General features: G+C 37.4%; 1 protein-coding gene across 1 annotated transcript in view; it reads right to left on the bottom strand.

The window, feature by feature from the left end:
* POLR2B (RNA polymerase II subunit B) overlaps positions 1-26,218 on the bottom strand; it is a 46,504-nt gene that overhangs the window by 11,903 nt on the left and 8,383 nt on the right. The window contains exons 3-16 of the mRNA XM_019664365.1: positions 22,240-22,390; positions 19,519-19,631; positions 19,168-19,387; positions 18,640-18,798; positions 15,690-15,854; positions 12,972-13,168; positions 12,689-12,808; positions 11,716-11,902; positions 7,148-7,291; positions 6,760-6,899; positions 6,552-6,663; positions 3,178-3,332; positions 2,251-2,449; positions 1,775-1,943 (exon numbers count right to left, since the gene is read on the bottom strand). Of these exons, the coding sequence (XP_019519910.1) occupies positions 1,775-1,943; positions 2,251-2,449; positions 3,178-3,332; positions 6,552-6,663; positions 6,760-6,899; positions 7,148-7,291; positions 11,716-11,902; positions 12,689-12,808; positions 12,972-13,168; positions 15,690-15,854; positions 18,640-18,798; positions 19,168-19,387; positions 19,519-19,631; positions 22,240-22,390 (2,231 nt within the window). The remainder of the gene's footprint in view (positions 1-1,774; positions 1,944-2,250; positions 2,450-3,177; positions 3,333-6,551; positions 6,664-6,759; positions 6,900-7,147; positions 7,292-11,715; positions 11,903-12,688; positions 12,809-12,971; positions 13,169-15,689; positions 15,855-18,639; positions 18,799-19,167; positions 19,388-19,518; positions 19,632-22,239; positions 22,391-26,218) is intronic.

The raw sequence follows: 26,218 nt of genomic DNA, 5'->3' as shown, positions 1-26,218 counted from the left end.
CATGGGCTACCATGTGTGTAGCCAGCAGCCGGTGTGAGCGGCCAGCAGCCGCAGTGAGCGGCCGTCCAGAAGCTGGCGACTGATCTGCCTCGCCCGGGAAGAGCGCAATGATGGTGCCAACTTGGGCCAGTGAAGCAACATCCTCCACAGCTAGACTGAAGAACAAAACAACAGCAACTTGTCTGTTCCCCTTCCCCCAATTCCCCAGCACTGTTCCCATCCCCCCAATTCCCCAATAAAAATCTTTAAAAAAAAAAAAAAGCAATAATCTGATTGCTGGTTTTAGGTTTGAACTTGGCACTACCTTTCCCAGCCCGGCTCTGCCCCTAGATCCTCTCCCTAAGCCTCCAGAAGAGTGGTGTTACCTTCCCCACCACAAGCTTATTTTTAGTTGCTGCTGCCAAAACTACTTTTGATGAGACTGTAAAAAAATAATAAGCACTCAAGAAGAAAAAAGTTGAAAACACACTAGATTACAATGTAAGCAATGATGGTTGAATGTGAGTACACTTTGACTGAACATAACTCACATTTATGTGAATCATCAGATTTTCAAAAAATGAAAATACACTCAACTCCAAAGCTATAGTTAACATAATATCTTGATTTAATTATTTCAAATGTGGAGTAAAACACTTTGACTACAGAATATAAAAGAACCAAAATCTGGATGGTCGAATGTTTTGGTTATCTGAACTCTGAATAGTTTGTATTTGCTTCCTTAAAGCTAAATACAGTTTTCAATAAACAACCACCCTTCAAGAAAAGACACGCCATTCATTTACTTCTTTATATGTACAGCAGGGGTGTAATAGCTTAACAAGTAGAGTGCAGGTGGGAGGTGACAGTGCTGCTGGTCTGGGTCTGGGACACTGAAGGCAACACTCCTCCAAGTCTCTAATTCCCACTCATCCCCGGCCCAGGGCCAAAAGAGAGATGGAGAGAGAGACACATGCGAAGGGCAGGCCCGCCTCCCTCACAGCTACATGTGCTCCTTAAAAGCCCTGGCCACTGTGCCACAGAAAGCTTTCCCCAGCGATCGTAAACACACTGGCTGGCAGTAGCTGATTCCAGAGTTTGTTTATAATGCGAATTCATTCACAACATTTTAAAAAGTAAATTTACCCAAAGCTTAAATTTCAAATTTTCATGAAAAATCATATTTGGCATCACTGGGTCTACATACACACAACCACAGCTGAAGCTGAACAGGGCTAAACCCAGCAGTAATAAGTCTTATGAGAAGATGCTTTGAGACAATGAAATTTCGGTTCTTCGTCAAACTTTCAGCCATTAGTTTACCATGATGATGGTTGCCAAATGGTGATTTTTCTAATTCAATCATTTCTTCCATTTGGATGCTGAAAGTGCATTTACACTCCAGGCATACTAAACTGACACGACTACTGACTGCTCCCATGTCTCCTGCATTCATGCATCTAAGCCCTTGTTCAAACCATCTCTCAAACTCAAATACCCTTTCATCAACTTTAGTCTAAAATGCTACTTCCCCCATGAAGCTGGCTCTAGACTTCCAACAGGAATCAATCATTTCCTTCACTCTGTGCTTCCAAAGAAACCGACACCTCCATCATAACACTTTCCACATATTTTCCCTTTTATTTAATTGTGCTCATGTTTCCCATCACATTATAAATTCCATGAAAGTAGAGATTGTGTCGTATGCATTTTATTAACCTTCCCAAGCACCCAGAAAAGTGCTTTAAGCATAGCAGCATCTTTCTTAAAAAATGTAGAACAAAACTGAACATACCTGCTGGCAGCTCTCTAAATCGTAGATATTCCATAGACCGTGTAGTCACAAGTGGTTTTTGAGGATAATAGAGAACATGTGCCAATGTATCCATACGAACATGGAAATTGGTGATATAAACTCCCATGGCCTGCTTACCCATAGCAGACTGGTATGTGTTTCTAGGGGACTAAAGGTAGAAATGAAAAGCAAAATCAATGAAAATTATTTCTAAAGGAATAGACAATGTACTACATAAATCAGAAATATAGTTGGTAAAGTTTTTTTTCTGAAAGGTAAGTGTTAACATTTGGAATAACCAATTATGGCTCTTAACAGTGAAACACAGGAATAAGCATGTTAATTTAAATGCCAATTCTGTAGGAGTTCATAGTTTTTTCATTAAAAGGCTTCTCTTTAAAAACTAGACTAACCTCTAACTTTTATTCTACTTCCCTCAATTACTCACAACTCAGAAGTTAAAAACAGCTACCAACCTGGTTATGATCAGGAAAGGGAATAATAGATGCACAGACACCAAGAATCATGGATGGATGAATCTCGCAATGTGTATACGTGGAACAATAAGCTACTTCCTTCTCCTGTAAATCATCTGGAGTCATTGCAAGCATCACTGTTTCTTCCTCTAGAGTATCAATATATTCCACTACCCCACTGGCCACAAGATCCTGCCAACTATAAAAGAAAAATTCACTTAATATCCTGATTTCCTAAGCTTTTTTAACTAGCCACCCTACTTAAAAAAGAATATTACTGTATCTATTGTACTGATATAGAAAGAGTTCCAAAATAGGCATTATTATTGTTAACAGTGAAAAAAAGCAAGCTGCTGAACATAACTATTATTATTAGTTTGTTTTGCTTTGTTCTAAAGAAACTACTTGTGGCGCAGGGGGTGAGTATATAAATGCATAGAATAAGGTCTGGAGGAATACATGCCCAATTGTTAACAGTACTGACTTTTGAAGAGGAGAGTATGAATATATTACTACACATCTCATTTGAATTTCTTTTACACTTAAAATATATACATTCATGTATTACCAAAAATAAATTTTAAAGCAGGTTCATCTTTTTATTAAATTTCTTATTATATTGTTCAGCATATATTGTATGTTATATATATTACTTATTATTACTGGACTTTAACATGTCATAAAGACTTTTATGCTTAAACAAAGCCCTACACATCCCTTACTTGATAACAAAAATTGAGAAAAACAAATGTGACTGCTAAATAAGTACAGAGTTTCTTTTGGGGGCAACGAATCTGTTCTGGAATTAGATAATAATGACGGTTGCACAATCTTATGAAACTACTAAAAAACACTGAATTGTATACTTCAAAAGCATTAATGGTATGTGAATTATATCTCAATTTTTTTCTCACTGCATGTACTTACCTGTAGTTGTTATATTCTCTCTCTTTTAACTGATCAATATGTCTCTTCTTCAAAAGTAGCTTCTGTTTTTCCACAATCAGAAGTGGTCTGCAAATCCGGCCTGCATCTGTATAGATGCGAATCTCCCTCTCTCGAATGTCTCTGATCATAGACACCTAGACATAAAAAGACAAAACTGTCTCAAGAACTTTTATTTCTTTTTATCATTAAGGCTTAGCTAAAAATACAATAAAACACCTAATAAATTTCTGAAGTACCCAACTGACAAATAAAATGAACCAATCTTAAGTTTATCATAGTTCAATATACTAAAAACCTAAGTATAATTTAAAATTTTATAAAGAATAAATATCTAACCTTGCTAATTATAGAGCTGGACAACAATATCTGCTAATAAGGTCATGCAAGATACAGTAAAATAAACATATATTTTTGGTACCACAAACACTAGTGACAATTTCTTATTTTGCCTCTTTGATAATCACATATACTTCACTCTGTAACCAGCCCTATATCACTTTGCCTTTGATCGTCCTTTTCCAGTAATAAGCATGACTTCTCACACTCAGCTACCAAACGGCTTAGAGTCTAGCTATCCACCACAGTGGTCCCTAGCCACATGTCTCTACTAGGCACTTCAAATGCAGCCATTCTGAACTGAGATATTCTGTAAATATAAACTACACTGGATTTCAAAGATAGTACCAGGAAAAAAAAAAATGTAAAATTTTTCATTAATATTTATATTGATTATATGTTGAAATTGTAATATTTTAGATGTATCGAGTCAAATAAAATATTTTATCAATTATTTTTATCTTTTTTTACTTTCTTAATATGGCTACTAGAAAAATTTAAATTACATGTGTAATTCACATTATATTTCTACTGGATAGTGCTAAAAAATATATTCCCAGAAAATAACAAAAATACTTCGGGAAAATTTGCAATAAAGAACATAATAATTATTAAAAGCACTGCAGAATTTGAAGTACCTACATATAAAGAAATAAGTAAAAAAAGAAATAAGAATTTCAAGTGAATTTTCTAGATCTAATATATAATCCTAGAAGTTAACTATGAAATGAATTGCCAATGTGTTGGGAAATGAAAAAATAGATTGGTATTTCTCCACAGAGATACTTTAAAAAAGTGAAATCACATCTGGATACTTTTATTTAAAAAAAAGGTTGGGTTTATTTAAGAAAAGATTTGGATTACTCAGTTTAAAAACAATAGTAAATCATAAAAGCTTTATCAGAAACATCAAGTTCTCCAAAACTAGAGTCAAAGCCAAGAAAATTTTCCACATTCTTAACCCACTTCCTGTCCTCAGGAAACAATCCGAGCAGAAACACTGTGTCCGTGAGGAAAAATACCCTGAAGGGCACCCTCAAGTCCCAGAAAAGACAGTGCTTTCAAATGCATTCCCTTGAGTCTTTAGAGAATTCCCAATAGAATACAGCTCTATTATCTTAACAGGGGAACAAGGTTGAGCTGTGTCTCCTCAAAGGCCCAGCAGTATCGTGTGTTCCAAAGGAAACAGGTGTTCTTTAGTAGTCTAGACAGGACTATTGACAGGAAAGATAACATGTCCAATAGAAGACTCAAGTTAGAAAGGGGTAAAACAAGGACCTCTGGTTATCAGAAAATATGAAGGAAAAGTACTACACTCCTAAAAATATACACAATTCTCCCACTTACAGGCTCCTAATATCACTCTCCAACAGGAGATTAAAGTGCCTAATCCAAGGACACAGGTCCATTTATAATATTCAACAAACTCAATACCGACTATATGTCAGGCACCATGCTAATAGCTGAAAATGCAGTCTGAGGAGACATGTTCCCTGTCTGAGGAGTTAATCATTTAGTAAGGCAGGCAAATCAATCAATAGTTACTATCTGGTACAAGTATTCTATCAGAAGTATTTAAGTAAATATGCTATCAATAGTTACTATTGATACAGAGATCTAAATAAGGGTTTCAGTGAACAGCCTACAGGCCAAATCTGCCCTCATCTACCATTTGTTTTTGTAAATAAAGTTTTATTGGTTCTCATATTGTCTATAGCTGCTTTTCACTACAACAGCAGGGCTGAATACACAACAGACACTGTATGGTAGACAAAGCCTAAAATATTTAATATCTGGCCCTTTACAGAAAACATTTACCAACCTCTGATCCAAAACAAATGGGGGTGGGGGGGGGTGTCAAGTAAAGTATCCTGCAGGAGATGAGAGTTACTATTTTTGCAGAATAAGTGATTAACCTGAAAAAAGTAATAAGCACATCCTTTTCCCTACTGTTTTTGAGGCGGCATGGTGGACAGGGGACACAAATATTTCAGGTTGAGAGAATAGGCCCATGGAAAAGTAATGAGGCTTACAACAGTATGAAGAATTTAACTTTACCTTCGAGAACTTAGAAAAGCTGAAGAAGGCTCTCAGCAGAAAAACATGGCATTAACAAAGTTCTTAATCATAAAAAATGCAGCCAGTTTTGTTCTTAGGCTTTCTCTTAGTCCTGCCTGCCCTCAAGTGAGGCATGCTCTTCCTGCCTTCAGGCTGTGACTGTGCCTGGGCCAAACCCCTGCCTGCTATAGAAAGGCCTGGGGCAACCAAGCTCTCTCCTCTGCTGTGCTGGGTAGAAAGGAGGCCGGCTACTGGCTCAAGTGTATGACAGTTTCCTTCCAAATGCACTTTTACCTAGATGGACCCCAAGGGTAGATTTGGGGGAATCAAAAGCCTGAGCCCTATCCCTTAAAACAGTACACTAAGAGCAAACGCCCTATTTGAGGGAATCAATTTTCACTATATTAAAATACCATTGTGTCATTTTGTTTGTATCAATATAATTTGTATCAATTAAATATTTTTAATATAAATTAATTAATTAAATTAAATATCATACTATATTTTAATGGTTAGAATAAATCCATCCTTATCTCAAAACATTTCAATATCCATGTAAATATAAGAGCATTTATTAGAGGTATATCACATTTTATCAATGAACCTCTGGATTCAGACAAAGGATCAGAGATGATCATTCCCTTTTTAAAGGTATTGTCAGCTTCACAAAAAGATCCTCAAAAAAATTTCCTTTACTTTAAAATGTAATTTGAGTTCTAAAATATAGTTTCATAACTTAAATTACATGTCAAATTTTTATTATATATCTAAAGCATTAAAGCAAGCAATAGCTTATACTAATTGAATTTAGCTCAAAACATCACCTAGACTTTGACAATATACTTTACAACTTAAGGACACCAGTTAAAGAAAGATGCCAATGGAAAGACAACTTTCTCTAGTCTTACTCCTTGTTCAGAAATCCCACAGGTCATGCCTTCTTAGTTAAAGACTCTTACTTCAGATACAATGATGTCCATTTGACGCCGCAATTTCCGTAAAGTGTTCATGAGTTGTTCAGGATCTTTATGTATTCCAACCCAGCAGCCATTAACAAAAATCTTGGTTGCACTAAAATACAAAACCAAAAGCATTTTGCACTTAGTAACTCTATACTAAGCTATAACAAAAGGTTAATAGCTTTTAAAAAACTGCTTCTTTACATACTCAGCAATAGCTGCAGGAGAAATTTCTTCTAAATTTTCCATACTCCATTCTTCTAAAAATTCCAGAATTGGAGAAGGTTGGGATCCAACTGAAATATAAGCCATCAACGCTAAATTCTTCACAAGTCCTACAGCATGGCCCTTGGAATAAAAAATAAAGTATTTACTCATACTGCTATAACATGCCTTATCAAAATTCTCTTCCATAAACATTTTTCTTTCAATTTGATTTCAGGATTTACTATTACTTTCTAAGAACAAAATTATAAATTCTATCTTAGTTCTAAACCACACTGCATAGTTAAATAAAAACTCACTTCTGAAAGTAATTATACCCTACATAATTCTTGGCAAACTTTTTGTTCTGAACATAAATTCTAATGCATTACCTCTGGGGTCTCAGCGGGACACACCATTCCCCACAATGTATTATGCAATTGTCTCGGTTTTGCTAGCTTGCCATCTCTACCGATAGGAGAATTTAAACGACGCAGGTGAGAAAGAGTAGATGCAAACGTCAGGCGGTTTAATACCTAGAAAACAATGGTAAATCTTTAAAGTTTGGGCATTTCTGTTACTCACAATATCTCATTTTTTGGCAAATACTAGAATGAGGCAAAGTCACATGTTTACATTTAATCCAGTGAGTGTTAAACTGTTCCCATCCCTCCTTTCTCCATTCTTTCCCTGGATAAGCTTGTTTACTCCCAAACTTCCATAACTTAACTATCCCTTATAACAGGGATAGCAAATATGTGATGTACACACCATTGTTTTCTTTATGGTCTGTCTCCAACCACTAGGACATTAGTTACAAGGGTAGAGGTTTTTTTATTTCTTTGTATTGTTCTCTGTTGTATCCCAGTACCTAGAACAGTACTTGACATACATCCGGCATTCAATAAGTGTTACATGCTACCAGCTCACATTCCTTTGACCATAGCAGACATCACTAATCCACCCCAGTACTTTTTCCAAGCTAAGCCCTTTGAATCCAATAAGATTATTCAATACTTACAGGATATTATGCAAGGTAATACTTACAAGTAAGGTAATATTTAGAATTATAAAGCAAGCAACGAAGCTCAATATGCCTAATAACAAATCACCATCTTCCCCAGGCCTACAACAACCCAAACTTCTATCCTCTTCCTCAGCCTTCTGTAATGGTTAATGGCATCACTGTTCCCTTAATATCCCAATCCGGAAATTTCAAAATTGTTTCTGCCTCTGACTTTCTCCTTTCACACATCAATAAACATATCCTGTCAATACTATTTTCAAATTTTCTCAAAAACCCCACCCCCCTCCATTTCCAATGTCACAGCAATACACCAGCCTTTTTCTCTTACCTATGCTACTGCCATCACCTCCTAAGTCCCTGCAATGTCCCCTCCAACCTACCCTCCTCAGCTACTGGAATTATTAAAACATAGATATGTTCATTCACATCACTTACCCATTTAAAAATTTTTAAGCAGGTCCCCACCAACTACAGAGGAACACAACTTTAAAGCTCCTCTCGGAGCTGGCCGACTGGCGTGATGGTTAAGGAACTGGCTTGGGACGCCAGAGGGCCCTGGTTCGGATCCCACATATGAGGGCCAGTGACACTGCCCTCTACAGCTAAGATGCTGAACAACAGCTCAACCTGGAACTGGGCTGCCGTGAGTCACCGGCGACGGCGTAGGCTGCAGCCCCTGCTGCAGTGGGTTGCCATGGGCTACCGTGTGTGTAGCCAGCAGCCAGCGTGAGCGGCCAGCAGCCGCAGTGAGCGGCCGTCCAGAAGCTGGTGACTGATCTGCCTCACCCAGGAAGAGCGCAATGATGGTGCCAACTTGGGCCAGTGAAGCAACGTCCTCCACAACTAGACTGAAGAACAAAACGACAGCAACTTGTCTGTTCCCATCCCCCCAAATCCCCAATAAAAATCTTTAAAAAAAAAGCTATAAAGTTCCTCTCAGTGAAGTCCCAAACGACCTTCCCCTATCATTCACCCAAACTCTGCGAACAATGCCAAAAAACCCTCTCACCTCTACACCTCTGACCATGCTATAGTCACAGAATGGAATGCTTTCTGCTCTGCCTGGGGAAATGTTACCACCTCTACAAAAGCCATCTGACCCACCTCCAGGAAGAACTGTTCTCTTTTCTGTGCTCTATGGAGTTTTTCGCTGTTCAACTAATCAATCACAAAGTCTTACAAAACTTGCTTCCTAAATATATTAAAATTTGACTCCACTCTCCATCTCTGTAAGATTGCTCTTGTCCAGGCCCTAATTATTTCTCACTCAGCCTGTTGCAACAATCTTCCTGCCACCCTTCTCAAATCTTTTCTCCATGCTGCCAATTACTATGGATCTACCTAAAAACAAAAATAAGCATGTCTCCCTCTATGAGCTGTTCTCAGCTTCCCTTTCCAACCCCATCTTCCTAACTCTCCCACTTCGATTTGAAAACCCTAGAATGCTCTAGCTCCTCACACATACACATGCTCTTTCCTCCCTCCATCCCTTTGCTCCGGATATCAAAAAATTTTCTCCAGTTTTTCTGTAAGCCACTGGTTCTACATGCCTCCCACACTTGGACTACTTCCCAATTACCCTTCAAGATTCAGCTCAGACTTGACCTGCTAAAGACGGCCCTCCTTTTACCCTCTGAGGCTATGCTAAATGCCTTACTCCAGCATTCCCATAGAGCAGTTGTGCATATCTCTCATTATAATACTTACTGTACCAAGTTGTAACTATCTGTTTACATCTATGTGTGAGTACAGACTGTAAACTACTAAAGATCGGAGATCATGTTTTATTCATCTTTGCATCTCCAATGTGTGGCAGAGTGCCTGGCACATCGTTAAGTCCCAATAACTACTCACTGAACTGAACTGGCAACATGGCTTTTTTTTTTTTTTTTTTTTTAAGATTTTTTTTTTTTTTTATTGGGGAATTGGGGGAATGGGAACAGTGCTGGGGAGTTGGGGGAAGGGGAACAGACAAGTTGCTGTCGTTTTGTTCTTCAATCTAGTTGTGTAGGATGTTGCTTCACTGGCCCAAGTTGGCACCATCATTGCGCTCTTCTCTGGCGAGGCAGATCAGTCGCCGGCTTCTGGACGGCCGCTCACTGCGGCTGCTGGCCGCTCACGCTGGCTGCTGGCCGCTCACGCTGGCTGCTGGCCACACACGGTAGCCCATGGCAATCCACTGCCACAGGGACTGCAGCCCACGCCGTCGCCGGCGACTCATGGCAGCCCAGCTCCAGGTTAAGCTGTTGTTCAGCATCTCAGCTGCGGAGGGCAGTGTCACTGGCCCTCATATGTGGGATCCGAACCGGGGCCCTCTGGCATCCCAAGCGAGTTCTTAACCATCGCGCCACTCGGCCGGCCCAACATGGCATTTTTATCATAAGGCAGCTCACAGCAGTGAGCTGTACTGCCGGGAGCCGTCTGCGCCTCAGTATCTGACATGGCCAAACACACTGCAATTGTGACAAATTCTGAAGCTCTGACTGAGAAACAGATACTGCTTTATATCTTAGAAGATTTCAATTCCCCTTTGGATGCCCCCCAGTAGGATGAAGATCTTACACCCCTTCTGATAGATACATCACAATAATTCTATTTTATACACTAAAGGTAATTTTAGTAGTCACACTAGTCTCTTAGTAAAGGTCAAAGTACACACCCTATAAATCTTAAGATCCTGCTTAGCTAATAGTGTTTAGGATAATTGTTGAGTAGTCACATAGTCACTTCACTATAGGTCAAAAGATTAGCCTTAGTCACATAGTCACTATAGGTCAAAAGATTAGCCTTAGTCACATAGTCACTATAGGTAAAAAGGATTAAAACACAGTTAAGTTGATCTTTTAGCATAAGAAAAAGTCAAGCTGTGCCCTGGAGCATAAGAATTATAAGGAAGTAAAACCCTGATCTAAACTATGTAAAAGAACTTTATACTGATGAGATAATGGTCAACTGCCCACTATAAAAAGGGGCATGCTGTAGAATAAAGTGAGACACTTCTCTTCTTGAAAAAGCTCTCCTGTGTCTCAGCGCGTCTTTCTTCTTTTTCCTCGCCGACTCCGCCTCCACCTGAGGGAACCCCTGGACCCCGCGGGAGCTGGTCTCCCGCACTGTACATGGATGAAATCTGTTTCCTCTGATAGATGGTGAGCTCCTTGAGGGTGGAACAATATCTCATTCATGTTTGTGAATCCAGAATCACAAAAACCGACTATACTCAATAAATTCTTATTACTTTAAAAGAAACTAGAAATTTAACTTTGCTATCAGCAGTCTCCCACAATTTTTCAGATCACCTGGGTTTCTAGAACTCAGGAGTGTAAAGTTGGTGTCTGAATGCCAAATTAATCAGGTGTTACTGGTATAGGCTAGTTTTAAAAAAAAAAGAACCAGCAAACAGGAGATTCCCCCAAAATATCCCTAAAGCTAGACACGTACATTATAGATTTTCAATCTTATATGAAAAGTAAATAGAAAAAATTAAAATACCTAGTGAGACAGTCCCCGTTATTCCATTTGAGAGTAGCTATTACAGTCCCTTATACATACAACAGGGCCAACATAGAGAAATCAGTGCTAGAAGTACTACATTATACAACAAAGGAAGCGGATGGCCATTTATTCTCTGGATCAGCTTCTAATATGGAGCTTTAAAGACATGAAAATTTCACCAACATGGACTGTCTCACCTCCCAAGCACCTACGTATTCTAATTTATTAACAATCCTGATGCAAACCAAAACCTTAAGTCTCTCTTAGTAATCTTAATAACTAATTTTAAAAATTTCATTTTCATAATTCAAAAGCTACTAGCATTTTACATCTGATGGGGGAAGGGGAGGCAGGGAAGCAAAATAATTTACATTCAATCAATGACTGTATTAGTCCCATACATTTTCCTATCAAGCCTATAGTCATAGTCAACTTCCTTACCTGAGATACTCCAGCTCTGGCTTGATGAGCTTTCTTTTGGTCACCCCAGTTTCCAGTAGCTAAAGAATATTTTAGGCCATCAGATATAATCCTTGTTTTAATTGCCAACTCCAAGTTAAAATCCTTTCCTCGATCAATAAACTTCTGTGCATAGATCCGCACTTCTTTAAGCAAATTCTTAAACATGCTGCCAAATAAAACAGTATTGTATTAAACAGGTAAAGGTCTACAGCATGCATTTTCAACAGGGACAATGCTGCCCACAAGGGGTGAAAAGTGGTTGGAATGGAGGGAAGTGTTATCACTCTTTGTAATGTATAAAGCACAGATGTATAAACATACAATACACAAACATACATGAGGGGAGCAATTGGGGAAAAAATGTCAAAAGAGGCTCCTTAGTAAAAAAAAGTGGAAAAATGCTAATTTACAATACACTAAATACAGAGAATGCACAAAACATTGCTAATATCATTTCATTTTTATTAAATTGACTACATTTTTAAAAATAACTTTTTTCTAATTATAAAAGTATTGTGTTCATTATAGAAAATATAAAAACACGTCAAGAATAAAATAAAAATAACATACAACCCCAATACTGTGAGACAACCACTGCTAATATTTTGACAGATTTCCCTCCAGCTTTTGTGTGTTTTGAAAAATGCCAAAACAGGACAATAAAAATCCCAATATCAGCTCTTAGAAAATCAAGGCAATAATTTAGCTTCTCAAATGCCTAACAGAGAAATTAAAAAATGAAACCATGAGCTGTAACAAATGGTCTTTACAAACTTGAAATTCTCAGAGATGAAGCAGAACTAAATCTGGGCAAGTAGCAAAAAAAAAAAAACGTAGCTACCTTTACATGTGCCCAATGAGGATGCCAAGATAGTTTAGCACCTCTATGTACAATGGCCAATCTAAAGTGAAATCTCTTTACTTTTAACAGTATCATTCTGTAATCCCTTACCCTCTAAATAAGAATGCAAGTAGTGGCCCAGCAAGATCCAATCTTTTGTTTCCATAGTGATCTCTGTCATCTAGTTCTCTTCTACCCAAAGCTGCTAGAAGCAGCCTATGAACCATGTACCTTAAAAAAAAGAAAAAGACATGAGAAAGAAAACACATGGTTCTGGCTTTTTAAAAACAATACATAGTATTAATAATATCATTTTTGTCATTTTTAGCTTTAAGAAAAACTTTATTTAACTATATATTTTGCAAAGAATTTAAAGCAATGAAATTTAACATACCCCAAGAAATAAGCCTTTTTAGTCTCACAAAAATCACTGACACCAACATGAGGGAGCATTTCTTTTTGTAAGACTTCTTTTGCATATTTAATTCTTTTCTCTTTAGTGACACCAGGCTTTGCCCCTCTTGAACCAATGAAATTCAATGCAACATTCTGTTCTTGGATGACAAAAGCTTCATCAAGAGAAGGTTTAACCTATCAAATAATTTAAATAAAAGTTATTTGCAAATTCATATTTTCACCTAAAAAATGAGACAACTGTCAATTTATAATACGCTAAAATATCCCTATGAACCTAATCGATTATGCAAATATTTTTAGAAAATTAAGGAATCAAAAAAATCTTAGAACTTAGAACTTCTTAGAGATCTAGAAATCGTACAAAATCAACTCAATGGCACAATTACACTTTCTAGAAAAATACAAGTAATTCCATTATAAAAAAAACAGTGTTTCTTTTTGTTTGTTTTTTACGTTTTAGTAAACAATGGCAAAAACAAAGTTCCTTCCAAATATCTAAAACCAATTTGGAGAAGTTTAATAGTTAAATTAAATTTTACTAAGCTACAAATGAATAAATGTGCAACATTGTTTTCAGAATTGGCTTAAGAGGTTTTTATCCTATAAGTAAAACCACTGTTTTTTGTAAAGGAGAATATTTTAAAGACACATTTTTATAGAGAACTGCATTCCATACGTACTACGAACTAGCTGTGGTCTGATAACCAATTTCCTCATTTACAAGGGGCTAGATAAAATAATCTCTAAGTTTCACTCCAGGTCTAACATTCTGAAGTTACAATTTTACACAATAATGAGCATAAGAAATGAGGGGTAACAATTAGTAACTCTGGACCCTGTAAATACATTTTAAATCCTATCACATATACTGACATGCATTTCCTGCCTTAGATTTCCTATGTCTATTTATCACTGATCCACAAGCTTAAATATCCAAATTCTAATAATGGAACCAAAGATCAGAAAAAGGTCATGTAAACCAGTCAAAGTGAGGCCACAGTATGGTTAAGAAAAGGGACCTTTTTAAAGGAAGTTGTCATTGTTGTTACACAACTGTTGTGTTAAGGTTAATATGGATTTGGAAAAAGGAATAACAATAATGATGTATTTTCAGAAGAAAAAATTAAAGCACTTTTGCACAGTGAATGCCTGACTCACAGACTTGTAAAAATTGATCTAAGCTTCATAAGAGCTAAAGGAACAAACAGTAATTTTCAAAAAGACAACACAAATAAAGCAAATCAGGTCTTTCAAGTTACTAAGAAAATTCCAGTTTGAATACTGTCTAAATCCAGTTTGAATCATTTGGGATGCCTTTTGGTGAGAAGATAATATATATTATCTTTTCTTTAAAATACTTAAACACTTATCTTTAAGTATTAAAAAAAAACAAAAAAAAAGCATATGATTAACTGGTAAAAGCTTAAAGTAAAATCTAACCAGAACTCATTTTTCTCATGTAACTGTATCAATAATACTTTAACAAACTAAAATGTACTCCACTTTCTAACTTTGTGACCAATGTTTAGCCTGCATTTTACCTTCTTTCTCTGTAGTCTTAAAAGTCTGCACAATTCGGGACAACTTTTAAGACTATCAACTACTATTTACTGAGACAAGGATCATTAATGGAAAAGACTGATATGGAAACGGGTATTTATCTAGCCTCAAACAACCTTCTCACAAAAATAGTAACTTTACAGTAAGGTAACCTAACAGACACCACTATAGAGTTCACATTACCAATAGTGGGACAAAATGACATGATGTGACTCCTAATGCAATGCCCTAGAAAACATACAATATTATTTCTATATATCTCCTTCCAAAAATGCATAAACTGAATCTAATCATGAGGAAATATCAGAAAAAGCCAAACTGAGGGAAATTCAACAAAATAAATGGCCTATCTTCTCTAAAAATTTCAATATTATGAAACACTGAGGAACGTCGAGGAAAGATTAAGAGACAAAAACGACATGCAATACATGATGCTGGATTGGATTTTAAACTGGGGTGGGGAAATGCCATTAAAGACATTATCAGGACAACTGACAAAAACCTGAATAAGATCTATAGGTTACCAGAATTGCACTTAAGTGAAATGTTCTGATTTTGATAATTATACTATAATTATATAAGTCCTGGTTCTTAGGAAACATACACTGAAGTATTTAGGAGTAAAAGGACATGATGCCTGAAACACACTCTCAAGTGGTTCAGAAAAAAATAATGTACTAATATATACAAATAGATAAAGACTATGCTAAAGCAAATGTGGCAAAGGTAACAACTGGTGAATCTCGGTGAAGAGTATACAAGAGTTCTTTGCAAGTTTCCATAAATTTGAAATTAATTCAAAATAAAAAGTTAAGCAAAAAAAGATATAAACTACTCATTTTCCCTTTTCACTAAATTGCACCAGACTGGGAGGCTTTTATGATTTTCCTTACTACTGTTTCTTCTTGCTGTTGTCAGTGAACTCTGGATGCCTCCAATTTTCATGTCCATTTTCTAGAGATTTGTCAGTAAAGAACCCGAGGCAGGGCTGAAGGCCTTCGCTACACAGTAAATGGCATGGACTTTGTGACAACTGCTCTTCAGAGCAGCTTTCTACTATGTTTAAAGACTAGCAACTGTCAGTAACTTTAAAACTCTTGTAAAACACTATGAATACATTTTGCTTAGACATTACCATTTCCATCATCTCTGGATCTTCAAAATCATAAATAATATGCTCTAAAATATCTCTGTCAGACACAAAACCTAATGCTCTGAACACAATAATGATGGGAACTTCTTGCTTGATATACGGTAGAGTTGCCACAATGCGCTGACCAATAGCACTCTTTTTTGCACCCTAGAAAAAATAAAGCATCATTAGCATATAAGTACACAGAGACCACAGCAATTTAAATATCATACGAGTCATTTTATATACATGTTCATTGTACATTTTCAAAAGAAGCACATCTCTCATACTCTAATGAACGTCTTATGGCTCTTTTCAAAACCACTGGAACATATTTACTAACTTTATGAATAGGCTGGTCATTTAGACCTGAGAAAACTTCCATTCTCTACCATCTGCTGCCAAGATTCTCTCAGAATTTCCCATACTGTATTTGGAAATTACTTTTGGCTGCAAAAGAATATGAACACTGAACCCTCACCCTCTCCATGCACCAAAAAAAAAAAAAAGCTCTGTAAGAAATAGATAAGGGGTAAAAAAAAGAGAATATGGATAGACAAATTGTAAAAAAGCTAAGCACAGGATGAAAAATAAATATTAACTCAGAGCTGGACAGTGTTAGATCCTTGTTTGAATAAATAAACAGCCTCTTTCACACAAGCTTTTTTCTAATTTCTCTCTCTTTAATTGTACACACATACAGAAACAAAATTAAAGTTACTAGGCTACACTGGCATACAAACACCTGGTTTCTCAGTTTTAATCATACTTTTTCCTTCAATATCACACTCTTTTCTTGGCCTCATAACCCTACGTTATCATAATCCTTCTAATAACAATTTCCGTTTTTTCCTCCACTTACTTCAGGCCTCCTTCCTTAGAAATCTTATCCCATCTCATGGATGATCAGTAACAACTTTTCATAAATGATAGCCAAATCTTCATCTTGATCTTTTTCCTGTACCCTCAGCCCTCATATTTCCAACTGCCATTTGGTTATTTCTATTATTCCATTCAGTCTATTACTTGTTTCATCATAGATCTTTTTCAGAATAAGCAAAACATTAAAATATGATGCCTACATCACACACACCCCAAAATCTTTTGTCTAAAAATGAACTCACTAGGTTCTCTCTAAAAATAAATTCTTGGACGTTCTCTTATTTTATCCAGCACCTCAGGACAAAAACCACAGAGTCTTAATTGACTCATGCTCATATTATACCAAACCTATCACTAAATCCAGCTGATTTTCCTTTCTCTGCCTCAAAGTAATTCGTTTTGCTCATAGCTGCCATGATAATCTCTCTAATATATTGTGTTCATGCCTTTGCCCTCCATAACCCAGGCCAATGCTTCTCAACAATGAATGCACATCACAACCATATGGGGATCTTTCCAAAACACTTGTACTTGGGCCCCATTCCACTCTCATTTACCAGTAAAAATCTTTCCAATTAACCCGTTCTACAAGCATATTTAAATTCAGGCAGTTAAAAGTCTCTATCTTCAAGTTTTTCATGTTTGTAAGACTTATAGAAAATAATATTAGACTCTGCAAAACTATTTGCAAGAGCACAAGACTGGAAACCTGTATGTCCACCACAAGAGAAATAGTTAAATTATGCTACATCTACATAAGGAGTATCATGGCTCAAAAGGAATGATCAAGTGCTAACCTAAACATGTTTTTGAAGGATATCAGCAAAGTTCAACAATGTGTAGATACTCCCCCTTATATTTTTTGCATTAAGACTATTTCTGGGTATGAGAAATTATCAAAAGCAGCTGCCTCTGGGGAAGAGGTTTGGGGTCAAAGACTACTTTTTTTTTTTTTCAGCTGAGCTATCCTGCCACCTGTTGGCAGCTCAGTGGCAGCTCAGCTCGGGCCAGGAATCAAACCGCTGTTGCTCACAACTCGCACTCTTGAGCGAGCTCTAAAGACTACTTTTATAGCATACCCTTTCTTGTACTTTTTTTAACTATTTTAACATGCATGTATGACTTCTTCAAAAAAGTTTTAATAAAAAAATGTACATGATATTAGAGGTTAATTACAACTACTTTCCAAGATAGGTATAAAGATTAAATCAAGCAATCTGAATAACATAATTGGCACACAGCAAATTCAAGAAATGCTAGCTATCATTAGATTACATCATTTTAAGTAACATGCCATGGCAGACAGCGTCTAAGATGGTACGCAAATAGCCCTGCCTACTATTAATATTATCACTTTGTGTAATTCCCCCCCATCCCCCCACTGAGTAGGGAGCTGAGGGGGCTAGGAATCTAACATCTAATGAAAAGAATATGGCAAAAATGATACAACATTGCTTCCAAGATTAAGTTATTAAAGACTGTGACTTCCATCTTGCTTGTACACTATGGCTCTTCTCCATTACTCACTCTGATGATGCAAGCTGCCATGTTGTCAGCTGCTGTATGACAGGGACCCATGTGGCAAAGAACTGGGAGAGGCTTCCAGCCAACAGCCAGCAAGAAACTGAGAATCTCAGTTCAAGAGCCCATGGTGAACTGAATCCTACCGACAACCATGTAAATAAGCTTTAAGATGACTGCAGTCCAAGCAAACAGCTTGGCTGCAGCCTTATGAGAAATGCTAAACCAGAGGACCCAGCTAAGCCACACCCAGATTCCAGGCTTACAGAAACTGAAATGATAAATGTTGCTATTGGAGTAATTTGTTATACAGCAATAACTACATATAATGCTAAATAATATAATACTGGGTTGTCGGAAAAGTCATGATGTATTTTTTCTGTTTTTCGTTGCAAAAATACGTCATGACCTTTCCGACAACCCAATACAATGCTTATCATATAACACTGATAATGTATTCCAGAAGAGCTTTTGACTAATAATACCCTGGTAAATTACAAAACTAGACAAAAACAAACAAACCCAAACAATATCATATCTCAGTCCATACCTGTCCTCCTCTTGCCAGCATGCTAACCCAAATAGTACTGGTGGGTCGGGAAGAATTCTCCAGACATGATCTACACTCTCCTGTGTAGGCATATTTAGAATCCTTTTTGGCAAACACATAGACTGTGTTTGTTGCCATTTTCTCTTGAGCAATCAGAACCTACATGGACAATAAAGAAAGTTGCAGCCATTAAACCCAGACGGTCCTTAAAGTAGAAAGAATGAAATCTGTATCTTAATCTGATCATACAGGCTCACTGAAACATCAATTCTTGAACTTTACAAATTCCATTGTGCATAAATGCTTCACAGAAACATGTAAGCTCAAACAAGGGAACAAATTTGTAGTGCACATTATATACAGCTAAATAAAGTTCTAGTTTATATAAGTTCAACTGTGACCTCCCCCAAATAATTCAACTGCCATCTCCAGGTTATTCTGTATAAAAGTTTACTTTTTAATTTCAATCTCCATAATTTAAATCTTACTTCTCATTTTGCAATTTTTAAAAAAATCATGCTACTATACCTTTTCTGATCCATTAATAATGAAATAGCCACCAGGATCCAAGGGGCATTCATTTAACTCACAAAGATCACGATCTGTTAAGCCATTCAAGAGGCAGTAAGTTGAACGCAACATAATTGGAATTTTTCCTATGAAAGTTTTCTGATGCTGAGTCTGAAGTTGTTCTTCCCCTTCTTTAATAACTGTTTTTGTTATATCAACATAAAGTGGAGCAGAATACCTTTGAAAATAAAAGTAGATCACAACTGAATAATAGTAAAGTATTTGCTAAGACTCTCAACTGGTTAAAATTCTGGAACATATTTTCTAAATTGTATTTCACTAAGCTGCTGGGAAAAAAATCTTTCTTACGTGAGATTTCTTAATCTGGCCTCGTTTGGCATCATTGGTGAAGGAGCACCATCTCTTTCCCAATGCGTAGGCTTGGAGAGGTAAATTTGTTCAAATTTCAGCAAGTATCTTGGCTGCAATGAAACCAAAAAACATGAAAAGCGTAAATAATTTTTTTCCATAAAAGTTTTAATGATTCCATTTTAATCAACATTAAAAGTTTGAAGGGCCGGCCGAGTGGCTCAGTTGGTTAAGAGCTCGCTCAAGAGTTTGAGCTCTGAGCAACAGCGGTTCTAGTCCAGCCCGAGCTGAGCAGCCGCTGAGCTGCCAACAGGTAGCAGGATGGCTCAGCTTAAAAAAAAAAAAAAAAAAAAAAGTTTGAGTAGGAGCATCTCTAGACACTAGTTAAATTAATCAATTTTATCAATATGGGGACTCGCCAAAGTCAACATCCATATTCCATAGATGTCAAGTTTTATACTTAATCACTTTCTTAAGGCGGACGACAAAAAAGAGACTTAATATAACACAAGTAAAGACTATGCACCTATCATGTGCTCTAAATTCACATCAAACAGTTAAAATGTATCTGTATTAACGATCTATATAGCTTCGTGTGCCCTCTCCTTGGTTAGGGACAGAAGTACAAAGTTATTAGAAAACAAAAAAAAAAGGTAAAGTCATACTATTAGAACTGTGCTCTAATCTAATCATAGAAAATTATGGGGAAAAAATAATACATTACCTCTTCAATTAAACATAGAAAAAAATCTTAATTATTCTATATGAAGGACAAGAATTTCCAACCCTAGCTGATTATAGCTCAACCCACAGCAGGGGAAAAAAAAGTTTTCAACTAAATATCTATTTACAAGATCCATGAGAACTTTCCAGAGATAAATGGATAGTGAATTTCTCTCTAAATCAAATCTCAGAGATGGGACTAAACAGTCCACTAACGGTAAATTACTGACACCCAAGTTTCCCAAAATGGAGTAAGTAAAGGGGAAAGAGAACTGGTGACCATAATGAACCAAAGGGAAGCCATCCATCTATTCCTTATTTCCATCATCACCCTAGTCTTCTAGGACATTACTACCTTAAACCTAGGCTATTCCAAGATGTTTATCTGCCTCCAGCCTCTTCCCACTCCAAGTAAACACCATTTCCAAAGCAAGCATTCTAAAATAACGCTTTATGCATATTCTTTGACACTCTTTCAACAATTCCCCATGACTTCCAAAGCCTGTGACAATCTGGTTCCATCTTACCTTCTACTGACAACTATCAAAAACAGATCAAACTAAAAATCATATACTATTGTGGCCCCATTCCATTGCCAAGCCAAATACACCAAGTATTTTCTTGCTGAAATGCCTAAGTATCTTCTCTTCACTAAGAGAAGTCCCTCCCATCTTTGCCACTAAGCTCTGATACCCCAGCTTCACAGATCTCTTCCTCTGGTAGTACTTAATGGTACTAGCACTTGGAATATGCTGTGTTATAGTGCTATTTCCCTTGTTCTATAAAGACAATGAAGAAAAAAGTGTCTTCAGTATAAAAAGGCATTTTATGCCTATTTTTCCAGCAGTGCCAGAAGAGCCCACTATTTTTGTTCTTAACAGCAAGTCTGTGCAGCATCTCCAACTAGAATAAGAATAATAGATCAGCCCTTAGGAGCTTAACTACTGAACTGGCTAGAAATAATAACTTCTCCCTCTAACTATTTCTGGGGCTCTCCCTGCCTTACTTTGTTTTTCAGTTTTCTCTGTCTCTAAAGGCCCGTAATGCTGACTCTCGACCTCTGAAAAACTAAAAAGTCATTATTTTAGACTTCTTTACAATCATTCATGTAAAACCAGATTATAAAATTATACCCTTGCTATTATTTTAACAATGCTAAAAACATGCATGTGTCAACAAAGACTACAAGGAACTTAGAAAAATTAAAATAGCTAATATATTTGGGTGGTTTTCCTTTATTATTTCTTACACTGCTATAATAATGTATTTCATACAATAAATAATCAAGGGAAAAAGTCCTTAAAATATTTTTCTTTTATGACTCCTTATACTGTGAAAGAAAAAAAGTGAGGTTTTCTGAAGCAATATGAATATTTCTGGCTTGCTTCTCTTAGTAGTTCATCATATTTCTGAGTTCCTTCTCCAACTATTAAATAGCTACTATCTGAAGAAAGATTAGGGTTTTGGGTTACAGCTGACCCTTGAACAATGTGGGGTTTGGGGCGCCAACTCCCCCCAAGCAGTCAAACATCTGCGTATAACTTTTGACTCCCCAAAAACTTAATAGCCTGCTGTTGGCCAGAAACCTTACGGATAACATAAGCAGTCGATTAACATGTTTTGTATGTTAAATGTACTATATACTGTAGTCTTACAATGAAATAAGCTAGAGAAAAAAATGTTATTAAGGAAATAAGAAAAAACACATTTACAGTACTATATTATATTTATCAACACTATAAGTTTACAAGATGAAAAAATCCACATATAAGTGGACTCATGTAGTTCAAACCTGTGATGCTTAAGGGTCGGCTGTAGTTGCAAAAGTGCATCTCTCCATTACTTAGAACCAATCAGGAGCTGACTGAAGATGCTATAAGTACAATGCCAAAAACAACTACTGACTTTTTTTTAACCTTTAAGCCAGGTGAGAGAACTGAAATTTCAAATCAACGTGTTTCTTTTACTTATGTTACTTTATTAGGATAACCATCTTACCGGCTCTTCAACTTCCCCACTAGCATGCTGAGCTTCAGCTTGCAGGTCTATAGGTGGAGCATCTTCCACAATTCTTTGAACAGACATCTGAATAAACTCATCAAAAGAATCCAGCTGTTGTCTGACCAAGCCTTTCTCATCAAAATAGGAACTGGGAAAATAATTGAGTTCATAATTAGTTACAACTCAGTGATGTTTTCTAGCATATTCCCCCATTTTCATTATGATAAAATGCAATAAACAATCATTAATACTAACCACTATATGTCCATCACTACACAAGATACTACGAAGTATCCAAAATGGAGGTGAGACTAGGAACACTTTCCTTGTAGAACTTAAGTTTGGGGAAACGAGACATACAGGTAAAATAATTAAAGCACAACATAAGAACTATAAGATAGCTCTAATTTACAAATATCCTTTGCAGATAAATTTTATACAACCTCTTGGAAACACTTCTTGAAAAATATATCAGGAGAGAAAACTAAACAAAGAAATGCACAAAGATAAAAATAACACCAAAAATACAAACAATCCAATTAAAAAATAGGCAGAGGGGCCGGCCGAGTGGTGCGATGGTTAAGAACTGGCTTGGGACGCCAGAGGGCCCCGGTTCGGATCCCACATATGAGGGCCAGTGACACTGTCTGTTTCCCTTCCCCCAATTCCCCAGCGCTGTTCCCATCCCCCAATTCCCCAAAAAAAATCTTTAAAAAAAAAAAAAAAAAGATATAGTCCTTACTTTAGAAAAAAAAATAGGCAGAGGACCTGAACTGATATTTCTCCGAAGAGGACATACAGATGGCCTACAGACATATGAAAAGATGCTCAACATTACTAATCATCAGAGAAATGCAAATAAAAACCAAATGAAATACCACCTCACTCCTGTCAGAATGGTGATCATCAATACATCAACAAACAAGTGTTGACAAGGATGCAGAGAAAAAAAGAACCCTTGTGCACTGCTGTGGGATTGCAAATCAGTGCAGCCACTTTTCAGAGGTTCCTCAAAAATTAAAACTAGAACTACCTTATGATCTGCGATTTCACTTCTGGGTATAAAGTACACCTGAAGAAATCCAAAATGCTAATTTGAAAAGAAATATGCATCCATATGTTCACAGCAGCACGATTTACAATAGCCAAGATATGGAAGCAGCCTAAGTGGACATCAACAGACTACTGGATAAAGAAGATGCGGTACATTTATACAATGGAGTATTACTCTGACATAAAAAAAGAATGAAATCATACCATTTGCAATAATATGGATGGATCTAAAGGGTATTATGCTAAGTGAGATAAATCAGAATGAGAAAGACAAATGCCATATGATCTCACTGATATGTGGAATCTAAAGAACTGAATAAATGAGCAAAGTAAACAGAAATAGTCCCAGAGATATAGAGGAAAAACTGATGGTTGCTAGATGAAAGGGGGGTGGGAATAAGGGAGAAGGGGAAGGGGTTAGACAGCATAAACAGGTTAACTACAATATTGCCACAGGGATATGAAAGACAGTTAGGGGAATATAATTAATAATGTTGTAAATATTTTGTAGGGTGTCAGATGGTCACGTCTTGTTAGGGAGACCACTTCATGGATAGGGTAGAGGCTTGACCACTGCACTGTACACCTGAAGCTGATGTTGAATAATATTGTATGTCAACTATAATTTAACACATTTATATAGTCACAGGATATGGAGTATAGTGTGGGGAATGGAGTCAAAGGAATTGTAATAGATAAATAGATATGTATGATATGCGGGGGTAGATTGGGGGATACAGGTTGTCACTTTGTGAGGGTTGAAAAGCATAACTATTGCATTGTTTTGTACACCTGAAACTAATAAAAAAAAGTAAAAAAGAAAAAAACAGAAACGTGTGCGCACACACACAGACACACACACACACATACAAAAGAAGATGTGGTACATTCATACAATGGAGTATTACTCTGCCAGAAAAAAAATAAAATCATACCATTTGCAACAATATGGATGGACCTAGAGGGTATTATGCTAAGTGAAACAAATCAGAATGAGAAAGACAAATGCCATATGATCTCACTGATATGTGGACTCTAAAGAACAAAATTAATGAACAAACAAAAGAGAAACAGACTCATACAGAGAACAAACTGATAGTTGCCAGAGGGGAGTGGAGTTGGGGGGGGGCGCTTGTGAAAAAGGTGAAGGGATTAAGAAGTGCAAATTGGTAGTTAGAAAACAGTCACAGAAATGTAAAGTACAGCATTAAAATAGTGTCAATAAAAAAAACCTCTAATTTGAATAAGAGATTATTTCAATGACTAAAATATGGAATATATAATAATTTCAAGGGCTGGCAGAGTGGCTCAGTTGGTTAAGAGCTCGCTCAAGAGTGCGAGCTCTGGGCCGGCTGAGTGGCGTGATGGTTAAGAACTGGCTTGGGATGCCAGAGGGCCCCGGTTCGGATCCCACATATGAGGGCCAGTGACACTGCCCTCCACAGCTAAGATGCTGAACAACAGCTCAACCTGGAGCTGGGTTGCCGTGAGTCGCTGGCGACGGCGTAGGCTGCAGCCCCTGTGGCAGTGGGTTGCCATGGGCTACCGTGTGTAGCCAGCAGCCAGCGTGAGCAGCCAGCAGCCGCAGTGAGCGGCCGTCCAGAAGCCGGCGACTGATCTGCCTTGCCCGGGAAGAGCGCAATGATGGTGCCAACTTGGGCCAGTGAAGCAACAGCCTCCACAACTAGACTGAAGAGCAAAACGACAGCAACTTGTCTGTTCCCCTTACCCCAGTTCCCCAGCATTGTTCCCATCCCCCCATTCCCCAATAAAAATCTTTAAAAAAAAAAAAAAAAAGAGTGCGAGCTCTGAGCAACAGGGTCGCTGGTTCAATTCCCAGCTGGAGCTGAGCTGCCAAAAGGTGGCAGGATGGCTCAGCTAAAAAAAAATAAAAAAAGAATTTCAATTTTAGGTTAAAGATAACTAGTTCTATTTTGAGGATGCTAAATGTGAGATGAGAATAAGTCATTCAAATGAAAATACTCAGCAAATGACTGATGAAAAAATGGAACATGGGTAAGAGATCAAAGCTCGCAGTGTAGCCTAAATTATATAAATAGTTCATATTTATGATGCCTACTATCATGAAGGCATCTTACTGAAGTCACTGCTGATATTAGGTAGTACCACATTCACATTGCTTGGGAAACATCACTTGGTGTTAAAAAGTGAAAAAACAGGGGGGCCAGCCAAGTGGCTCAATTGGTTAAGTTGGTTAAGAGCACAAGCTCTGAGCAACAGGGTCACCAGTTCAACTCCCACATGGGCCAGTGAGCTGCGCCTGAATTGAGCTGCTACTGAGCTAGCAACAGCTGGCAGGATGGCTCAGCTGGTGACAGCACGTGCTCCTAACAAGGTTGCTCGTTCGACTCCCGCATGGGATGGTGGGCTATGCCTACCTGCAACTAAGATTGAACACGGCACCTTGAGCTGAGCTGCCCTGAGATGCAGGACGGGAGGCCGGATTGCTCAGTGGTTAGAGTGTGCGCTCTTAACAACAAGGTTTTTACTGGTTCGACTCCCGCATGGGATGGTGGGCTATGCCCACCCACAACTAAGACTGAACATGGCACATTGAGCTGAGTGGCCGTGAGCTGCCGACGGGTGGCTGGATGGCGGCTGGACTTGGAGCTGAGCTAGCTGCGCCCTCCACAGCTAAGACTGAAGGACAACAACTTGGCTGTTCCCCTTCCCCAACTCCCCAACACTGTTCCCCTTCCTCAATTCACCAATAAAATCTTTAAAAAAAAATAATAAGTGACCATCGGTAGATGACTGGATTAAGAAACTGTGGTACATTTATACAATGGAGTATTACTCTGCTATAAAGAAGAATGAAATCATACCATTTGGGACGATATGGATGGACTTAGAGACTATTATGTTAAGTGAAATAAGTCAGTCAGAGAAAGACAAATACCAT

The sequence above is a fragment of the Hipposideros armiger genome, unplaced genomic scaffold (assembly GCF_001890085.2).
Source record: "Hipposideros armiger isolate ML-2016 unplaced genomic scaffold, ASM189008v1 scaffold_420, whole genome shotgun sequence".
Classification (NCBI taxonomy): Eukaryota; Metazoa; Chordata; class Mammalia; order Chiroptera; family Hipposideridae; genus Hipposideros; species Hipposideros armiger.
This window is presented reverse-complemented; position numbering and strand designations above follow the sequence as displayed.